The following is a 19,860-nucleotide window of genomic DNA, read 5'->3' on the forward strand; positions in this document are numbered from 1 at the left end:
TTAAAATAAAAAAGAAAATAATTAATTTCACAGGATTTATATTTCTTCCCAAGTTAATTTGATTAACGAGTGGATCATGAACCATGGACCTTATAAGTCTCACATACTATGTCCATTATAAGTATGTGATCAAGATTATTATTATTATTATTAACAAAATTTCATTCTATAATTTAGAAAATATAATATAAAAAAATTAATAAATTATATTATTAAAATAAATCGCGAGAAGAAAAACTAATTGCACCACCAAAGATGGTCCAATTAATAATAATTAAAAAACAAATGGAAAAATACAACTGGCTATAAATGCAAGTCCAACATGAGCACAAGCTACAGTTTTTCAAATCCAGACCAGCCAGTTGGGTTGGATAAACTAGGAACAGATGATTAGAGCCAAGGCCTTTCTGAACCAGCTCACAGCTATGACCAGCCCAAAAATTTAACAGGTGAAAGGCATGGGCACATCATAGGAAATGTTTGAGATTTCTACTTTAAGAAACTAAAACTAATCTTCTATTGGATTGAGATTTAGAAAGCTAACACTAACCCTAACCTTAACCCTTCTATTCTTAGCTAATTTATTAAAATTAACAATTCAAAATCTATAATCCCTAGTTTTTGAGATGTATATCAGGTGATATCTGGAAAGAAAGCACCTTCATTTTTCATGATCCTAGAGGATGGAGGAAGAAGCTATTACAAGTCAGGAGGTAGCAGATTGCCTCATCCATTTTGTAGCAGACCACTTTTCTCCTGACAGAACCTCGCACCCTCCATGTAAGCTATTAGGATCTGACTGTCCATCTAATCCCTGAAATAACAAAACCATTACAAACAATCCAGCATCAGAATCAGATGGATCCTCTATCTAACTATTTTAACATGAAAGGCCACCCATTGTAAAGATTCCTAACACAACTACTCAAATCTTTTGCAACTAAGGATTAAAATTAATATAACTACGGAGCCATGGAGCATTGCTACAAACTGAATTGATTACCTGTGCATGTACAATCATATTAGATTATAAATTATTGAAAAATCAGCATAGACCTCCTTTCTTTTCTTTTCGTTTCTATTGCAATTTTTGGATACCATATGATGATTTTCAACCTTTTTCATATATAAAGAAAAACTAGCTTTTCCTGAGTTTTCTTTAGGAAATGTTTCGAAAACAAACCATGCTCCAAAAAAGCACTGCATCTCCTTGATTTGGCTTTACGCACAACCCTTTCATAGCCTTCCCACCACAACTGCATTCGCCTGAACCAGCCTGCATTCACTCACACAGATCAAACGCCCATATGAATATAGGGTTTTTTAATGCAAGATTGTCAACAGGTGAAAAGATGAGTAGAGAACATCATTAGCTACACGACTTTCATGTGAAGCAAAGATTCAAAGAAGTGAACTGCCATGAAAATCACGGGAAATATCCTATCACTATCATCAACAAAAATTCTTGTCAGTATTTGGAATAGCAGGATCAATGCCACTTTGAATGAAAAACGCTAGAAAATGAATAGTTCAACTGTGCGTGCTCCCTAGTTACACCAATTTGTGTGCAACCTAATGATGTCACAGGAAAAACTAGGACTGATGCTGCAGTCTGGAGTGGGTGAAATTGGAGGGTAGAAAGAGAAGGAAGAAAAACGGATCAAATTCCTGTTTTCTATTGTTTGGGAGATTAAAAGCTAGAGAAAATTGTAGTAGAAAATACTCACTATCAAGCCCACAAAACCTTTGTAGTTTCTACTTACTTTCTCCCCAAGCTCAAAGGAAAATTGGGAGAAAGTAACCAGAATTACTAATGTCTTCCATATGAAACTTTTAGCATTTCATGACACATATACACAGACACACATATTAGATTGAAGGGAAATTTTGTGGTTACTTTGTTTTTAACAAAGTAAAGATGACCATGGTTGAGTGTAACATCAGACGCACACTCCAATGTTGGTTTGAGCATGTTATTTCTCCTAAACCTTAAATTACATAATTTGAAATAACAAATAAAACTACTGGGTTTCAAATTCTTTCATCCAAGTATATTTTTAACTAAAAAAGACCACATCCAAATTCCCTCCATTTGAATTCCTTCTTTTCAAACAAAATTTTAAGTTCAATGAGGTCAAATATCTCACTTAAGTGTCTTATATCCGCATGTGACTATTACACTATTCACTACTCAAAAAACACCAAGTTTCCCAAATCCAAGCACGATTCCTAATGCTTAATTGTAAATAGGGCCTCAATCATAATTCGAATCCTAAACCTTAAAATCTCTTCATTACTTGGGACTGGGAAGAGTGTTCATAACAATGGTTAAGAGAAGCCAATCTGAAGTTAAATGGATTGAAATAAAATGATAATAAAGTCAAATGTGGACAAGAATTACCATAGGAAAATATGTTTCTCCACCCTCAACATTGTCACTCAAGTACATTAACATTGTTGCTATACGCTGACCACCACGCTTCAAGTTGAACTACAAAGGAGAAGAAAAGGAAATGAGGAAGAAAACAGTGAAACAGGACAATTTCATGCCAAGAGATTGTTGAAATTAAGACAGCTGATATAACAGTACTATATACAATTATTTATCATTATTCAAAAGGGGAAGGTTAAATGACTCACAGTGTCAGAAAAGTAGTCATGATGGGGCTTGTAAAACTGACCCTTTTCATACCTGTGCTGCAGCAGACGTTAGCCTTTATTGAAATATATTATTAGACTAACCCTTTGTGATGAAAGCTTTACTTGTAAAGCAAGGCAGATTCCCACCTTAAAACTTGCATGAGCTCCCCATTTTCTACAGGCACTTGAGAATATACTGATATCCTTTTTTCAATTGCCTGATTGTGGAAGGAAGAAAAATTTTCAAACAATAGAAAACAAATTAATCAACATGTCATTAGTTGTTAATATTTGACTTGCTTAAGATCAAATGAATTAAAAGCAATGACAAGAACTAAGGAGGCAACGTTTCACAAGTACATGCACATACAGAGACTTGATGCAGATGCAAGCTCACGAATGTTGATTAATTTTGCAGCATTTTAGATGTATATAGATGCATGTAAAATAATTTGCACTATACCAGAATTCTATAACCAGAAGCTTGTTTTTAGTGGTCATCAAATGCACAGAATGCGTTCTACCTCTTTAACAGTAAAAGCTATCATATCAAGTGAGGCAGTTAAGTCATACGGCAGAACACAATAATAATAATAAAATTACCATAGCCACATAATTGATGATGATGCATAAATACAGATGCCCACAAATGGGAATTCCACTCAGCCCACTTTACCTAATACCAGTGGCACTGGGCAGAGAGGATAAACCTTCAGGAACTTGCTTCTAAAGCCTTTTGCCTAGCAAAAGGAAAGAATGTGACTGACATACCTTGGAGAAGCGCTAATTCTATAAACTGATTGCTCAGAGTGTTACTAAGAAATCTCAGACATGCCATCTTAACAAACTAAAGTAACCATATTCTATCACATGCAACAATAACTCTAACCCTCGGCTTTCCAAAGGGATAGGTAGTGTTTATGCAGCCATTGATCAAGATATAAACATATCATCAATATCCTGCTTTCAAGAATGCCATCTCCAAATTTGATGCACATAAGAGGAAAGAACCAGGTGTCCTTTTCTTCATTAGTCACAGTACATCATAAGGTCACCATACTAGAAAAAAAAAATTCATACTATCATGGCCTCAAAATTATCCTGCAGCAAGAACTATGGAACATCTCGTTGCTTTAAATATATAAAATTGGGCATCTTGACAATCAGAACCAAAAGGGTTGTCGCAAGGAAACTAGTTGCAAGCTGCAGATAATCTCATACATAAAAAGCAAGCAAAAAAGAAACAAGATAGAAAAAAACTAGTATCAATCCAAGGTCATAAGAAAACAGGGTCAATGCTGAAACAAAGTAAGATGCCTCAGAATGAAATGCCTTCCAAATTGCAGCCTCCAAGGGGGGTATACATATGTAGCCTTCCTCTGCATTGCAAGGGAAACCTAGGCTTTCGCTTGACTTGAAAGCTGTGATATAGGCACACAATATTGGAAAAAAAAAAAAAGGGAAACAAGTAGATAAACCTAGCATAACATCTTGGACTTGGACATCACACTCAAAAGAAGCATCAGAATCATAGAAGTTTGGCCTCTCATACAAAAATGACAAAGATGACAATTCCATAAAAACTTCATCGCTCCGAGAAAGCTGTAGCATATCAAATGGGAGTGTGCAGATTACATAATTAGTATCTACTTGAAGGCTAAGTAAGATCAATAAGATGAGCCCAAGTTTCAGACTGAGGATACTAAGAAGTTAAAAGTTCAATAACTTCATTGCATCAGTGCCAAAATGATGCAGATCAGCGTGTCCTGCATCCCTTGATCAATTAAAGAGACTGCTGATTTTTAACTTGGTAGCAAGGCTAATATTCCAAAAATTAACCAAACCAAAGCACAAAATAAAACCTCATCTTGTGAAATTCTGACATAGACTAATAAATCAAGCACACAATTAGAAAGCTATAGTGCCCATTTTACTCGTAAGAGAACTTTGTTTCTATACTAGCACTTTACGTTGGATAATGCAGGTTTTCTAACAAAATACAGCATTTAATATTGCAAAGTGTTATAATTGAATGGCACCATTGAAACATTAAAAGCAAATTGGCCAGCACCTCTGATAAAGTTTCAGGAGGTTTCATAATCTCACACCACCTAATACAGATTTGAGTGTGGGCCAAGCTTGCAAATATATTTTTTCCAACTTTTGAGCTGAACCAAAAGCTTTCCATAATGACCTGAGACTAACTAAACAATACTTATTTCAGGTGCAATTTCTTTGCACCCAAAGAAAAGTTGTAAAGTTCTCAGCTTTCAGCTTTAGTAGCTAGATATTAAGAGTCAAGACAGCAGCCCACATATTTCTTCCAGGAGCTATAGGACCAGCAGTAAGTAGCAGTTTTTTTCATTTCACACAGAGAGAGAGAGAGAGAGAGAGAGAGTATTGGAGACAACACCACAGGAAAGAGAGATTATGCCGATTTTTACCATCTTGCATAAAACCTCTTATTCTAAAATAAAATGTCACTGACAACTTCTCTCATACACTGACATTCTAAGTCATGCACAAGTAGCCATCCAACAATAATGGGTACAGTAGGCATGCAGCTTGAAAAAATAGAGTATCTCAAACGAGAAATAATGGAAATCAATTATCAGTCATTTTGGAATAAAAGATGCAGAAAGAAGAGCGAACTAACCTGTACCATTGGATTCTTCTTTTCCTCAAAGCTCAGAAACATGCCAGAGCTTGTCCTTACATTACTCTTGATTCCCTGAAAATAATCAGCAGATTTATTATATTTAAAGATGAATTGTTAAAAACACAAGAAACAATCCAGGAAAAAACTAGTTCACATTAAAAAAAAAAAAAAAAAAAAAAGATTTTACAGCCAGTTTAATTAAAGTTTGAAGATACATCATGTTAAGCAAATTTTCTGTGGCAATAGCAACCTTGTCTGTTTGCCAGAATAAAACAAAAGCATCCACTGTGTATTGAACTCCCCTTATTTATCAGAATGAAACTTAGCCCCTCATATTGCATTAATTACTCTTGCCTGAATGTGTTATCATCTTTTCCAAATTGTCCGACTTTTCTTAGAATCAATAGCTAATCAATGATTAGCATGCAGCATTTTCTTTACCTCTATCTGTTCCTTTTTCTCCTCTGACGCAGGCAATTTTGCATATTTACGATGTGCTCAGTTTAGTTCCTGTATTTGACACTTTTTAATTTCACTAATGGGGATTAAAAAGCCAAACCATTATGTGTTTTGGGAATTTAATCCAATTCTTTAAATCTCGCACAATAGTCCAGATTTTCAAAATCAGTTGCCATTTTATCCATTTTTTATGATTTTACAAAAATAACATTTTTGTTCATTACTTAATCATGGGTTCTTTTAAAAGAAAAAAGAAAAAAAAAAAGCTTATATATCACGTCGACCTACATATAAAGAATGAACAATGTCAATTGTACTGCCTCGAGAGATTATATACACTTCTTCCAACTTGGAAGTTTCAAAATTGAATTAGAATTGCCACCAATTTTGAAAATATAGACCACTAAGCCAAGATTTTAAGAATAGTATTAAATCGTCAAAGCTAGCAAATGTTTTTAATGCCAATGGCCTTTTAATTTAATTCATTTAATAACAAACAAAAACATAAAAATTCCTGAAGGAAAATTGTTTGTTTAGTATAAGTAAAAGGAGCAAATATCTATGATCCAGAGCTTTATATACTCAAGTGTTTGTAGGACATTATTGTATATCAAGCAAATATTTTGGCAAAGATTGTTCAATTGGTTAACCACAAATTGGTCCATCTATTTCAAGGCATCTGAAACCAAGTGGCAAACAGAAATAGAAAACTAGAAGCAACTTATTAACTATGACATGGAAGAAAGTAAATATCAGGAGGTATTCAATAAGCATGGATAGGAACAAGAAGAAACAAATTAAATGGTGAATTTTGAGGTTCATCAGGCTCTAGAACTAGCATATGCAGCAAAATATGCTGTAAACTTTAAATGATAATTTCCTATCATTGAATAATTCAATCAAAGAACCCATTTTTCATGCATATACCAATCCCAATTTCAAAAATAATAAATTAATTGGATTATCAATTAAAGGGAATATTTATTTTTCTTTGTCAATAAGTCATACATTTGGAAGAAAATAAATAGTAGGCAGAATAAGTTTGAGAATATCAGAACTCCAAAAAAAAAAACAAACTTGAGTTCTTTAAACTGAATTATAACCTTCAAAATTTTGTATATAAAAATTCAAGAACCCTTTGGTGTAAATGAAAGCAATCAAAATGTAAAAGTTGACAGAAACATAAGCAACAAACAAGAAAATTATGAGCCAACAAATGGCATATTAACCAAATACCTTCCCTGTTTTTGTATCCACTACAGTGGAAATTTGAAGGCGAGGGAGGGCAATGGCTCTAAGATAGTCACATTCCTGCAGCAGATATAAAATTATGAATAACAACTGCCCTTTCCTGCCAAATTTTTTATCCATAAACATTTATAAGTCAAGCAAAAGTAGCCAAAATTACTGATGCACGCACTATCATTAACATTTATCAAGGAAATCATCCATTCAGAGTACTATGTTTCTTAACCTTGTTACTCAAATTTGGAGACAATAACTTCAAATTTGAAGGGGCAAAGAATAATATAGTGAAGGAATTTCAATAAATGTTATAAAAAAATAATTAGAATAAACTTAAAGTTGACTGCTACAGAGAATTTCATACTACATAATTGCTTTCTGCATTCTCTTCAAAGCTATTTACTTTTTAAGGTGTTCTTATTCTTTAGAAGATTTTTCACATGCTTGCTAACATATTGGACTTACAGCTACATGCATGTTATTGGCGTATAGCAAATTGCTCTTCACTATGAGGTAGTCATGTCTTATCACTGACCAAACTAACATATTGTTATAGACGCCTTCATTGGAAAGATGTATCAAAGACGCAGTAAGCCCACAATAGGAGGGAATTCATGCACTAATTAAGCTCTCGACAAGGAAACAGGAAATGGCAATTATCATGGCAATCACCTTCAATTCAGGATTCCATTATGCTGTCCAGCAATTACTCTAATTATTCTAATTGCAATTAGTAAGCAATTATCATGTAATTGAATTTTATTTCTTTATTGTAATTTCTCTTATATAAATAGATAATTATCATCAATAAAGCAAGCAATATTTCAAACACAATCTAAAAAGTCAGACTTTGTCTCTCTTAACAAGTCTTGAGGTTCAAAGGCTCCCTCAGAAGAGCTCTACGTTTCAGCAACCATAGATTCATTAAGAAGAGGTCCAAATAGAAACAAGGAGCTGACTCTTGAAGAAAACTTTGTGGTTCATCGACTCGTGACACAGCCCCTTACTCAAGAACACGACTTGGTATTAGAGCCAACTATCATGGGAGATCCTACAAGAGATGAACTAAAATCTCTTATCCAAGAGATCCAGTCTCAAAATGAAGCTCGGGTGGCATTGGTGGAACCATGCTTGGAGACTCAATTTCAAAATTTATTCCATCAAATATAGAAAATTCTGGGCATCCTTAGTATCAGCGGAGACAATGAACCTGAAGTGGGAATGAGTAGCAGTACCCACCCACTTCAGAACCAAGAAATGAGACGCAAGGGAGATATGCAGATGCACGACCTACGGGAGGGATGGTGCCGCAATATGTCAAAATGGACTTTCCCGTATTTGATGGGTCAAAAGACCCACTCAGTTGGTTGCATAGATGTGATCAATTTTTTTTAAACCAACGAACACCTGAGGATGATAAGGTGGGGATTGCAGCCTTTCATTTGATAGGCGAGGCTCAATTATGGTTCCACAAAATTAGTCAGGAGGAACCAAGGCTACCTTGAACAACCTTCAAAGAATACTTCAAAGAGAATATTGCAACATGAGGTTTGGTCCTCCACTCCAATCTAAACCATTGGGAGAATTAGTCAACTTAAAGCATACTGGTTCCATAAAAGAATATTAAAGACAATTTCAAAACTTGTTAGCCCGAGCTACTACTGTTTGAGTGGATCAACAGGTTGATTTTTTTACGACAGGCCTATCAGAGGACATACGGGTGGTTGTGGAACTGCAAAATCCGCCCAATCTAATAACAGCCATGAGTCTTGCTCAAGCCTTTAAGAAGAAGCAGCACATAGGAAAGAATTGGGGGTACCAGAGGAGTAACTGGGTTAATAACAAATCAACTATGACACCAAAAGCACTCTCTACCACAAGAAGCAACTCCATCACAGTTTTGAGTAGTGGTAGCAACTCCACACCCTTTATTAAGAAGCTATCCCGAGCAGAAATGGCAAATAGGAGGACAAGGGGACTATGCTATAATTGTGACGAAATGTACAGCGCCAGCTATCAATATAAGAAATTATTTTGGCTAGAAATTGATGATTCAGGCCTAGAGAATGACAATCTGAACAATGAAACAGAAGTAGAACCGACAATTTCCTTGCATGCCATTACTGGGTTCCAACATTCTCGCACCATGCAGGTGGTTGCATAAATCCATGGCTGTCTAATAAAAGTACTAATCTGACTCAAGTAGCACCCATAATTTCCTAAGTAGCATGGCTGCTCAACATTTACACATTCCGGTTAAACAAGGAACCGGTCGCCAAGTGGCAGTAGCTAATGGGCAGAAAATTCCTCTGTAAAACGGATCTCCTACTTGCAAAATGTTTTTTCCCATTGAACTTTACATTATACCTTTAACTGGATTTGATATAGTTCTTGGAGTACAATTGTTAATGACATTAGGGCCAATCTAGTGGAACTTTGCAACACTCACCATGAACAGGTTGTTTTGCAAGGCTTGCAGGTTGAGCTTCAGCCACATCTCCATGTATTATACCCACAAGACAAACACCCGCAGCTGGATCCTCTATTAGGTGACTTTCACATTCTATTTCAGGAGCCTACAAGGTTGCCCCCAATCCGCAAATGTGACCACCGTATTTGTTTGCTTCCTGGTTCCCCTCTTGTGCTAGTTGGCCCTTATCGGTATTCATATTTGCATAAAAATGAGATCGAGAGACAGTGTGCAGATATGCTTCACAAGGAATCATACGGCCAAATCAATCTCCATTTTCTTCCCCTGTCCTGTTGGTAAAAAAGCATGATGGTTCATGGCGGTTTTACATCAGACTGTCGTGAACTCAATGGAAGACAATAAATGATAAATTTCTTATTCCTATTGTAGATGAATTGTTAGATGAAGTCCATGGAGCCAAATATTTCACAAAACTTGATTTGAGATCAAGTTCGTATGGCAGCAACTGATGTTGAAAAGACCGCCTTCCACGCACACCATGGGCACTTTGAATTTCTAGTCATGCTGCTTGGTCTCTCTAATGCCCCTTCCACTTTTCAAGCATTAATGAACGAGGTATTTCAACATTTATCTCTGCAACTTCGTTCTGACTTTCTTTGATGACATATTAATTTATAGCAAGACTTGGGAAGAGCATTTGACTCACATTTAGCTTGTCTTTCAATTGCTTTGTGCTCACCATTTATTTTTAAAAAAATCTAAATGTTCATTTGGTGAGCAACAAGGAGCCTATTTGAGGCATATCACCAGTGGAGTTTGAGCGGATACTACCAAAATAAGTGCCATAACGAATTGGCCTCTTCCTCAATCCCTAACAGCCTTGTGCGAATTTCTTGGCTTGACTAGCTACTACAGAAAATTTATTTGGGATTATGGGCAAATTGCTGCACCTCTTACACGATTATTAAAAAAGAACTATTTGAAATGGACCGAAGACTCCATAATAGCATTTGAAAGATTAAAACAAGCCATGTTTCAATCCCCTATCCCACAGCTACCGAATTTCAATAAGAAATTTGAGGTTGAGTGTGATGCCTCTAGTGGCAAAAGTATCAGTGATGTCCTCCAGCAAGAGGCATCCCATAGCTTTTTTCAGTCGTCGGTTAGCAGTTCGTCATCACTGGTTGGCAGCTTATGAGCGCGAACTGATTGGACTGCCAAAGCAATTCAACATTGGCATGCATATCTTTGGGGCACATCTTTTGTCATTCGCACAGACCATTTCAGTCTTAAGTATTTGCTTGAACAATGCCTCACAACTCCTCCCCAACAACCTTGGTTGTGTAAGCTTATGGGCTTTATCTTTCGGGTTGAGTATAAAGTGGGGAAGCACAACAAGACAGTCGATGCTCTTTCACGCCGCCAAGATGAACCTAAATTATTCATGGTGATTTCCCAGCCACATGTCCTTTTATTTGATGCAATCAGACGTGAAATTGCTAAAACTGAATTCCTATCTCAATTGCAGCAACAAATCCTCAATGGCGATGCTGATTCTGACTGGACAGTACATGAACAGCTGATATTTTACCGAAATAAGGTTCATCTCTCCTCCACTTCTCCCTTGATTGAGACCATCTTGAATGCTATTCATAATGGAACTCATGAAGGAGTGCAGAAAACCACCTCTACCGAATTCGCAACGAGTTTTATTGCGAATGTATGAAATCGGTCATTACAGAATTTGCTGCCTCCTGCCCTGTTTGCCACCAAAATAAAACTTCCAATTTACATCCTGCCGGATTACTACAGCCATTGCAACTTCCCACGCAGGTTTGGTCCGACATCTCCATGGATTTTATTGAAGGGTTACCAAAAGTAAAAGGGAAGACAGTGTTAGTGGTGGTGGTTGATCGCTTTTCAAAATATGCCCACTTCATTCCCTGCCCCATCCTTATGGGGCAATCAGTGTGACTCATATTTTCTTCTCTCGTATCGTCCGTCTACATGGACTTCCTGATTGAATCTATTGTGAGTGACTATGATGTTGTCTTTACAAGCAATTTTTGAAAGGAATTGTTTCGTTTGGTTGGAACCAAATTAGCATTTTCATCAACGTATCATCCGCAATCAGATGGCTAAACCGAAGTGGTAAACTGCACCATCGAAATGTACCTTCGTTGTTTCATAGGTGACAAATTAAAGAGTTGGGTAGAATGGCTCCCATGGGCAGAGTTTTGCTACAATACTTCTTTCCATACAACCCTTAAAACTTTCCCATTTCAGGTTATTTATGGGTGTGCACCCCCCAGATTGTTGTCCTATACTCTGTGCAGCTCTCGCGTAGAGGCAGTGGACCAAGCATTATTGAATCGCGAGTAAGTACTGAAAGTAAATTCAGTCTCCTCTTCAACAAGCTCAAACAAGGATGATGGAGCATTGTGAAAAAGGCCATCGAGATGTCACCTTTGAACCAGCAACTTGGGCTTTGCTTTGCTTATACCCCTTCCATCAACTTTCTGTCTCAAAACAGCAGGGTAACAAGTTCCTGCCCAAATATTATGGTCCTTTTCAAATATTGAAACGCATCGACGATGTTGCTTACCCACTTGCCTTACCTCCTATAAGTAAGGTCCATGATGTATTCCACGCATCCTTGTTAAAGCATTTTAAAGGATCTCCTCCCTCCACCATGCCCACATCATCCACCCTACATGATGGACATGTTGTTTCCAAACCTCAGCAAATACTTAAGGCTCGTATCAATCGTGGTGAATGGGAAATTTTGGTCCACTGGTCTAGCTTGACAATTGATGATTCCACCTGGGAACCCCTTTCCCACTTCCACTCAACATACCCTGACTTCACGCTTGAGGAAAAGCTATTTGTCCAAGAGGAAAGTGATGTTATAGATGCCTTCATTGGAAAGATGTATCACAGACGCAATAAGCCCACAATAGGAGGGAATTCACACACTGATTAAGCTCTCGACAAGGAAGGAAACAGGAAATGGCAATTATCATGGCAATCACCTTCAATTCAGGATTCCATTATGCTGTCCAGCAATTACTCTAATTATTCTGATTGCAATTAGTGAGCAATTATCATGTAATTGAACTCTATTTCCTTATTGTAATTTCTCTTATATAAAGAGATAATTTACATCAATAAAGCAAGCAATATTTCAAACACATAATCTGAAAAGTCAAACTGTCTCTCTTAATAGGTCTTGAGGTTCAAGGGCTCCCTCAGAAGAGCTCTACATTTCAGCAACCATAGGTTCATCAAGAAGGGGTCGAAATAGAAACAAGGGGCTGACTCTTGAAGAAGACTTTGTGATTCATCGACTCGTGACACGATCCCTTACTCAAGAACACAACCTATATAGACATAAACCCTTCAATATCCTAACCCATGAACTAAAGAGCTTTGTACCCTTATGATGCAATGCATTTCGAAAATAGAACAATGGGAAAACAACTGAAAGAAGAAAAGCTTTACATATTTAAACAACTGAGAGAGGTATGACTATAAGGCTTTTAGTGACCCTTTTCCTCTTCTTTGCAAGTAAAGCTTTACATATTTAAAGTAATTTAAGAAGGTGATGGAATCTATATTACTACAATGCTAGTTACCTACATTATTCTAGATAATACATCAAGATTTTTTTGTAATTGAAAATTCTAGAAGAAAAGCACAACTTCAATGCATTTTATGATGACATCATATTGATTACTAATAAGATTTTGATAACTTTTAAGATGATGGGAACTGGTCCCTCTAGAAACCTACTCTTAGGGTAAATACAATTTGACATCCATAATCATTACAACACTCAAAGCAATCAAAAGAAGTTTATTTCTTTCTTGCCTATTTTTCTTGGACAAAAGATTAGGCCAATTTAATATAGGGATATAAGATACCTCCTTGCTCAAAAAATCATGTAATACAATGATCCGTGGCGACCAGTTAATTATTTCAGGTTTGACCTACATCAACAAAAGAAGAGAAGGAATTAAGCTTTGCCATTGAAAGCATGACTTTTCATAAGTAAGATTAAATAAAAATAAAAATGAAGGTATATTCCATTTAAGATTACAACTCCCTGAATATCCCAAAAGCAAAAAGCAAACAAACAGACATTGAGACCTTAAAAAACAATTTGTGATAATAACCTAGCAACTGAACACTAAAAGATCAGAGGAGAAAAGTGTTTATTTCAATTAAATAAGAGGACATCACCATCCCCTATATCCATTTCTACTGCATCAAGACCACAGTTCACAAGCTGTTGATTCCAAAACAGATATGTTTCAAGCTCACTCTAAAAATGCATCACAAAAATTTCACCCATATTAATGAGCACAACATGCAATTTCATTTACCAACAATTAATCAGACTTCGAAACCAGAACTCTTTAAGAGATAGTATAATAGTGGTATAAATATGAATACATGAAATATTTCCCATCATGAATAAACATTAGCATAAATAAGAAGATGACTTTCCAGTATTCTAAATCACCTTTCAATTCATAAAAAGCAACCACAGGGACACTACATAGCATCTTCCCAGCCTGTGATGTAATATTTTTTCATGGTACTCTATTAAAAAAAGAGACATTATTGGTACTATTGAACAAAAAGACCTTTCATGGTACCCTACATCTCAATAAAGAGACGTTGCTAGTGAATTGCCTTTTCACTTAATCATTTGTAGTAAGCAAAGACTTGAAATGGCACATTTCTCATTTGGGCTCATAAGATTAAAACAGAAAACATACGAGTCCAAGACGTAAAATTTCAGCTTCTTTGTCATTATCCCAATGAGGAATACCTGAAATTTGAAAAAAAATATTAATAACCAAACATATAATGGCATTTAGAGTTGACTTATGCTGAAACCAATAAAACTTCATCTTCAACTCTACATGCTGAAATCAAGAAGTTTAATTGTTCATAAGTCATTATTGGCATGCAGGACCCTTTGACATGCGTGTTTTACAAATAAGGCTATCATTGAGAACAAAATATTCCCAAATAAAGAAAAAGACAGAGATGACCAAATTAAAGCACCAAAGGTATCTCTTCATGCATCTAACATGTACTTAACATATTACAAGTTTCAATAATCACATTTGTGATTCTCGCTCTAAAGCCTACTCACTATATTTTGATACTTCAAAAATAATTCACGTGTATCTATTCCTAATATCTAACATATAACAAAGAATTAGAAAATAGGCACCAAGTCACCGACTATGTTTATGTTTATGTTTAGTAATGAAATTAAATTCTGAAAAATTTGGAGTGTTGTTCATTTTGATTATTTATTTGCTACATTGGTACAATTTTGTTTTTTTTTTCCATCTATGTAATTAGAACCTGACTGGACTTAGAATTTTTTGAGTCCAAGATCACAACTCATGGTTAATTTTGTTTGATCTGAAATAATAATTTTTCATGTTTTTGTTCTTGTTGCTTTGTAAAGATGTAATTATCTCTTTTGAATTTCAATTAATTGTATGTGAGTGTTGGGTTTGAGAGAGAGAGAGAGAGAGAGAGAGAGAGAGAGAGAGAGAGAGAGAGAGAAAGAGAGAGAGAAAGCCCAAGAGGAAAGAGAAGGGAAAGATGGAGAGAAGCAAAATGAGAGACTAATTTGGAATTTTTGGATAGGACTTACGTGTTAATGTTTTCAAACTATAGGGCCATAAGAGATCAATTCTGAAAATATATGGATTCACTCTTTCATCGTGCCAAATCTTAGTATTATTTGTAATTGACCCAACATATAATTAGCACAACCAAAAGTTTCAACTATCACATTTCTGGTCCTTTCACCAAAGCTTACTCTCTAAATTTTGTTCACATTAGAATTTCCTTATGCAAACTACCATTGCAATATATTTGTATCTGGCCAATGATAATAAATGGGAACCACACCAACCTCTGGGCAACTGAAGATAGCCATCATTTTGAAATTTGCGCAATGATGGAAACTTGGTGCCTATGAAGGATATGGTTCAAAAGAAAACACACCACAATGTTAGTTCTAATCCTTAAGCAATTCATCTTGTATAAAGAAAATTTAAAAGAAAATGTAACTTTTGCAATCATAAAATAATATAAATATTCAAGATACTTCTATGGACATTAATTTCATCAAAACATAACATCCTTAATATATATCCCTAGCCTTGAAACTTTCAAGTTCAAATCAATAAATAGAAAAGAAGGCAGTTGTTTGTACTATTATCAATAGCATGTAGGAGTAGGACAGAATAATTCATTGTTAAAATACTTCCACTGCTCACATAAATTTAGAAACCAAAGCCTTTAACTTTAAAGCCCAACATAAATCCTTTCATAACCTATTTGCTCACCAATTCATTATCACAGTATTACCTATACAGTTAGGTAAGAAACAGATATATGTAGAAATGTAATGCAGTTGCCAGTTGTCTGTCCATATATGCACTTGCATAGTTAATTACATAAAATCAGTGCCAGCAAGAAGTCAACTAATGTGACAATGAAGACTAACATCATAAGAAAAAAATGAAATACAAACGAATGACTTCAAACGACTAAAGAATTGAAGTCGAAAAACATGAATAAGGATCAATAAAATAGATAACTAAAGCTCTATTTTTAAAATGATAAAGAAAAAAATAAGGCTGAACTTATTAAAAGATGGGATAAATGCAGAAAAATAAGAGTCAATGAAAAATGGAAGTAGTGTGGAAATTAAAGATCTATTCACTTGGGAAAAACAAGAGTAGCTTTTTGGAAGAGTTTTTTGTAACAAAACTGGAACATAGAGTTTAGCATTCACATGCGTCAGTTTCCCAAATGGATAACTGGAGAACTAGTTTTTCAAAATTCAACTAAATTTTGTAAAAACAATTTAAGTTGTTTTCCACTATTTTCCAAACGAAAAAACAAAAGTTTTCTATAACTATAATTATACTGTAAAATTTTCTTAACTAAAAATGAATAGTTATTTCGAAACATATTTATTTATGACAATGTTATTAAAGGCACCAAAGGGGGCCAGGTGAGGCCAGGTGGGTGAGGCATGCCTAGGTTACAAGAGGTAAGGGTCTGACAGCTCAAGGTGCAAGGCACAAGGCGTTGGAGACGGCACCTCTGTTAAATAACAGCTATATTTTCTTGTGTGTGTGTTTTTATTACCAAAGCAAGCTATTTTCTTGAACCCCTAGCATTTCCTTTCACAAGCTATTAGCTTACCAGTTCTTTATACATTCTAAAAGGTATGTGTCTCTTTCTTTCTCTCTTTCTCTCCCCTTCTTCTTTTCTCTCTCCTTCCTATCCTCTTCTTATCTTCTCTCACTTGGATTGGTGCAGCCAGCAGATCTATCCAACTTTTTTCTGAATTTGTTTTTTATGTTCTCTCCTCCTCTCTTCTTCTTTTCTTCTTTCTTCTCTCACTCTCGCCAGCAGCATCTTTTTTTTCTTTTAAAGTTTTTTTGCAAGATTTGATTTTTTTAAAAAAAAAATTGGTTTCTTTTTTATTGCTTTTTTTTTTAAATGGGCATTATCTAATTGCTTTGTTTTTAATATGCTCTTTTACTTATTAAACTAGTTAAAAGTATTTCTTTTATGTTAAATGTATGTATGAATGTATGTATGAATGTATGTATGCATGTATACCTATATATATATAGAACCTAACTTCAAGAAGACGCTTTTCTCACCTTGCCTCTTGTCTAATGCCATTGAGTACCCTATCACCTTAGGTGTTGCCTCTCACCTTAATAACATTGATTAACAATAATAACAACATCATATTACTATGAAAAAATAAATAACATATATTAAAAAATTTTAAAAGTAAATACATTGTAATGATTTATTGCTTTAATTGTATAAGATATGAATAATTTTTTAAAAAATTTTTGAATTAGAAAATTGTTTCCTATTATTGACTGGTGAACATGTTTTCCACACTTTTCGTTGTTTTCAGTTGAAAATGAAAACTAAAGTTTTCTTTGAAAGTAGAAATGGAAAACATAAAATTATTTTCTGCAGGTAAGCTTTCTATGTTAAGATGTTGAGAGAGATAGTCACTACTCACTAGCTCTTCTCATTCTCTTTTTCAAGCCATAGACACCAAGACAATCTAGAACAATAACAAACAATAATGAAGCCTTAATTTGAAACTAGTTGGGTCAGCTATTATATAGAAGTCAAGCTATGTTTGTTATTGTCATGTAATGGCCGTACATTGAAGTTCTCACAAATTGAAGTTTTTCATATCATTTAATAGTTCAAACCTACATTGATCAATATACTAACTTCTGCAATTTTGCATCATCACATCATCTCATTTATATAATGATCATTCATCATTCCTCAAGGGTATATAGGAAACACTCAAAACGCCAAACATCCTACATTCACTAAGGAAACATGTTTAGCAGTTGTGGCATTCAGCATGTCTACTTCCAATTACCATGAATTTGTAAATATAGGTTAAGAACTACTGTCTCCTCAATTCTCCATAAGAAATTTGATGTTGAAAAGAGATAAAAACCCCACAAAGTATTTGTTTTCCATGATGAAACAAAGCTGAAAAGTATGAAAAACCTGCAGACACTAACATAGCCTGCAAGCATAAGCTGCATAAAGACTGTCTAACTTAAAGGTACCAAGTGAAAAGAACCAAAGAAATTACCGTATGAATCTTCCAACTTGTGTATAAAAGCTAACTGAAACAAAGCACCTGCAGTTCCCAAAAAAAAAAAAGGAGAGTGAGAGGGCACCACTTTTACTCAAGTTAAGCACAGAACATATAGAGGCTATGAGAATGATACTGTGCAAATTATCATTTCCAAACTTATGTTGCAAGAGAATGGGCATCTTCACAGAATCACATGGCAATCTTGCATTACCGCTATGGCACATATACCCTAATAGATCACCACTACAACAAATTACAGTCAACTACACGGTCAATGAATGTACACAACTAAAAATTCAACTTCAGAATAAGCTCTCGAGGTCATCAATTATTTCATAAATAAAGCAATTATACTTCCACCACAACGTAAATACGATCACGGTAAGATTGTTTCTAACCTACAAATTGCACACAGCAGCAGATTTAAAAAAAAAAAAAAAAACAAAAACAAAAATCAAATGCATTATAAATTATAAACTAAGAAAAAAAGAGAATCAGATCCCTAATAAATCTCCAGTCAATAATGCTCCCATATTTGATATCCATAAGAATTCGAAAACTCAGAAAATAAGAAAGCATTTTCCGTTTGCGTTTGCGTCTAAAAAATACATAGAAACAGGGATTGAGAAGCTACCTAAGATCATTCCAGCGGTGACAAAGGTTAAGAGGCCGAATACGATTTTCATGGCAGGAGCCATGGCTCTTCTCCGGTTTTCCAGAAAGCAATATCGAGAAGAGCAGAGAATAGATCAATAGAGTACAAGACGGGTTTAGCAGAAAATAAAGCGGAGCGTGTCCTTTTTCATTCCCTGACGAAAAAGAGGCCGGAAAAAATAAATGGCGTCCTCTATTGTTTAGTCTTTTTATTTCAAAGGACTTCTGTGGTTGACGGGTTATCTCTCTATATACTTGGTTTTGTCAACGTACCATGGCGCGTTATTTTAGGCTCTCTATTCAATAATCATATATATTGTACTTGTTTATATTTCGAGAAAAAAAAAAAAAACTAATTTGTTTATATCATTTAAAATAAGGACTCATTATTTAAATTACTTTATATTTTTTTATTAATTTTTATATATAATATAATATAATATTACAATTTCAAGATTATAAATATATAAAAATTATTTTTTTATTCTTAAAAAAATAATTTTTTTATAATATATATTTGTTAAAAAGTAATCTATAATACTATAAATAATAGATACTATGAGAAAGATGGAGAATATTAATATTGTCTAAAAGCCACCTTGCAGATATAAGAGTTCAAATTTACTTTTTTATTTTTATTTAAAAATTGTTAATTTGATTAGATTATTATGTTAATATTTTATTTAAATAAAAAACATATTAATATTTAACAAAAATTATTAAGAAATTATACTAACATTTAGTTTTATTAAATTAAATTTTTATTATAATCTAAAATAATATTAAGAAACTAATTAAAATAAAAAATTATATTTAAATATTATAAAATTAATATTTTAATGACATATATTTGAATTTGTTACTAATAATAAAATTAATAATGATGCAGCTATTACTTAAAAAAAATTATTCATCTCTAAAACTTTAATATAAGTTACAGGCCTATTGATTCTAAAAAGCTAAATTTTTTCACAAATTGTCGATTATATCCACTTCTTTTAATTTAGTATATTATATCTCAAACTTTATATTTTATTATACTTGTATTTAATTGCTCAAATTAATTTT

At 34.3% G+C, this 19,860-nt stretch overlaps 1 protein-coding gene across 3 annotated transcripts; it reads right to left on the reverse strand.

Moving 5' to 3' along the window:
* Nucleotides 1-286: 286 nt before the first annotated feature.
* Nucleotides 287-19,021, reverse strand: LOC110613517 (prolyl 4-hydroxylase 1). Of its 3 annotated transcripts, XM_043955723.1 has the most exons (13): nt 18,773-19,021; nt 18,133-18,180; nt 17,153-17,208; nt 15,382-15,441; nt 14,219-14,271; nt 13,358-13,423; nt 6,995-7,069; nt 5,297-5,371; nt 2,788-2,858; nt 2,641-2,692; nt 2,402-2,491; nt 1,184-1,276; nt 287-814 (listed from the first exon to the last, which is right to left on the reverse strand). In XM_043955723.1, exons 3-13 carry the CDS (start codon nt 17,172-17,174, stop codon nt 707-709), a joined length of 765 nt encoding a protein of 254 aa, XP_043811658.1. In that variant the 5' UTR covers nt 17,175-17,208; nt 18,133-18,180; nt 18,773-19,021; the 3' UTR covers nt 287-706. The 3 variants fall into 3 exon arrangements, with proteins under 3 accessions (XP_043811658.1, XP_021610377.1, XP_021610378.1); XM_021754685.2 differs by lacking the exon at nt 17,153-17,208 and having other exon boundaries at nt 18,773-19,020; XM_021754686.2 differs by lacking the exons at nt 15,382-15,441; nt 17,153-17,208.
* Nucleotides 19,022-19,860: the final 839 nt, after the last annotated feature.

This window comes from Manihot esculenta, chromosome 4, assembly GCF_001659605.2.
Source record: "Manihot esculenta cultivar AM560-2 chromosome 4, M.esculenta_v8, whole genome shotgun sequence".
NCBI lineage: Eukaryota > Viridiplantae > Streptophyta > Magnoliopsida > Malpighiales > Euphorbiaceae > Manihot > Manihot esculenta.

Excerpts from the sequence above, each read along its gene's own strand:
- LOC110613517 (XM_021754685.2), bottom strand. The coding sequence starts at position 18,836 with ATGGCTCCTGCCATGAAAATCGTATTCGGCCTCTTAACCTTTGTCACC. Across the intron at positions 7,070-13,357 it reads ATGATTTTTTGAGCAAGGAG|GAATGTGACTATCTTAGAGC; the intron begins GTATCTTATATC and ends TATCTGCTGCAG. Across the intron at positions 2,693-2,787 it reads GAGCTCATGCAAGTTTTAAG|GTATGAAAAGGGTCAGTTTT; the intron begins GTGGGAATCTGC and ends GCTGCAGCACAG.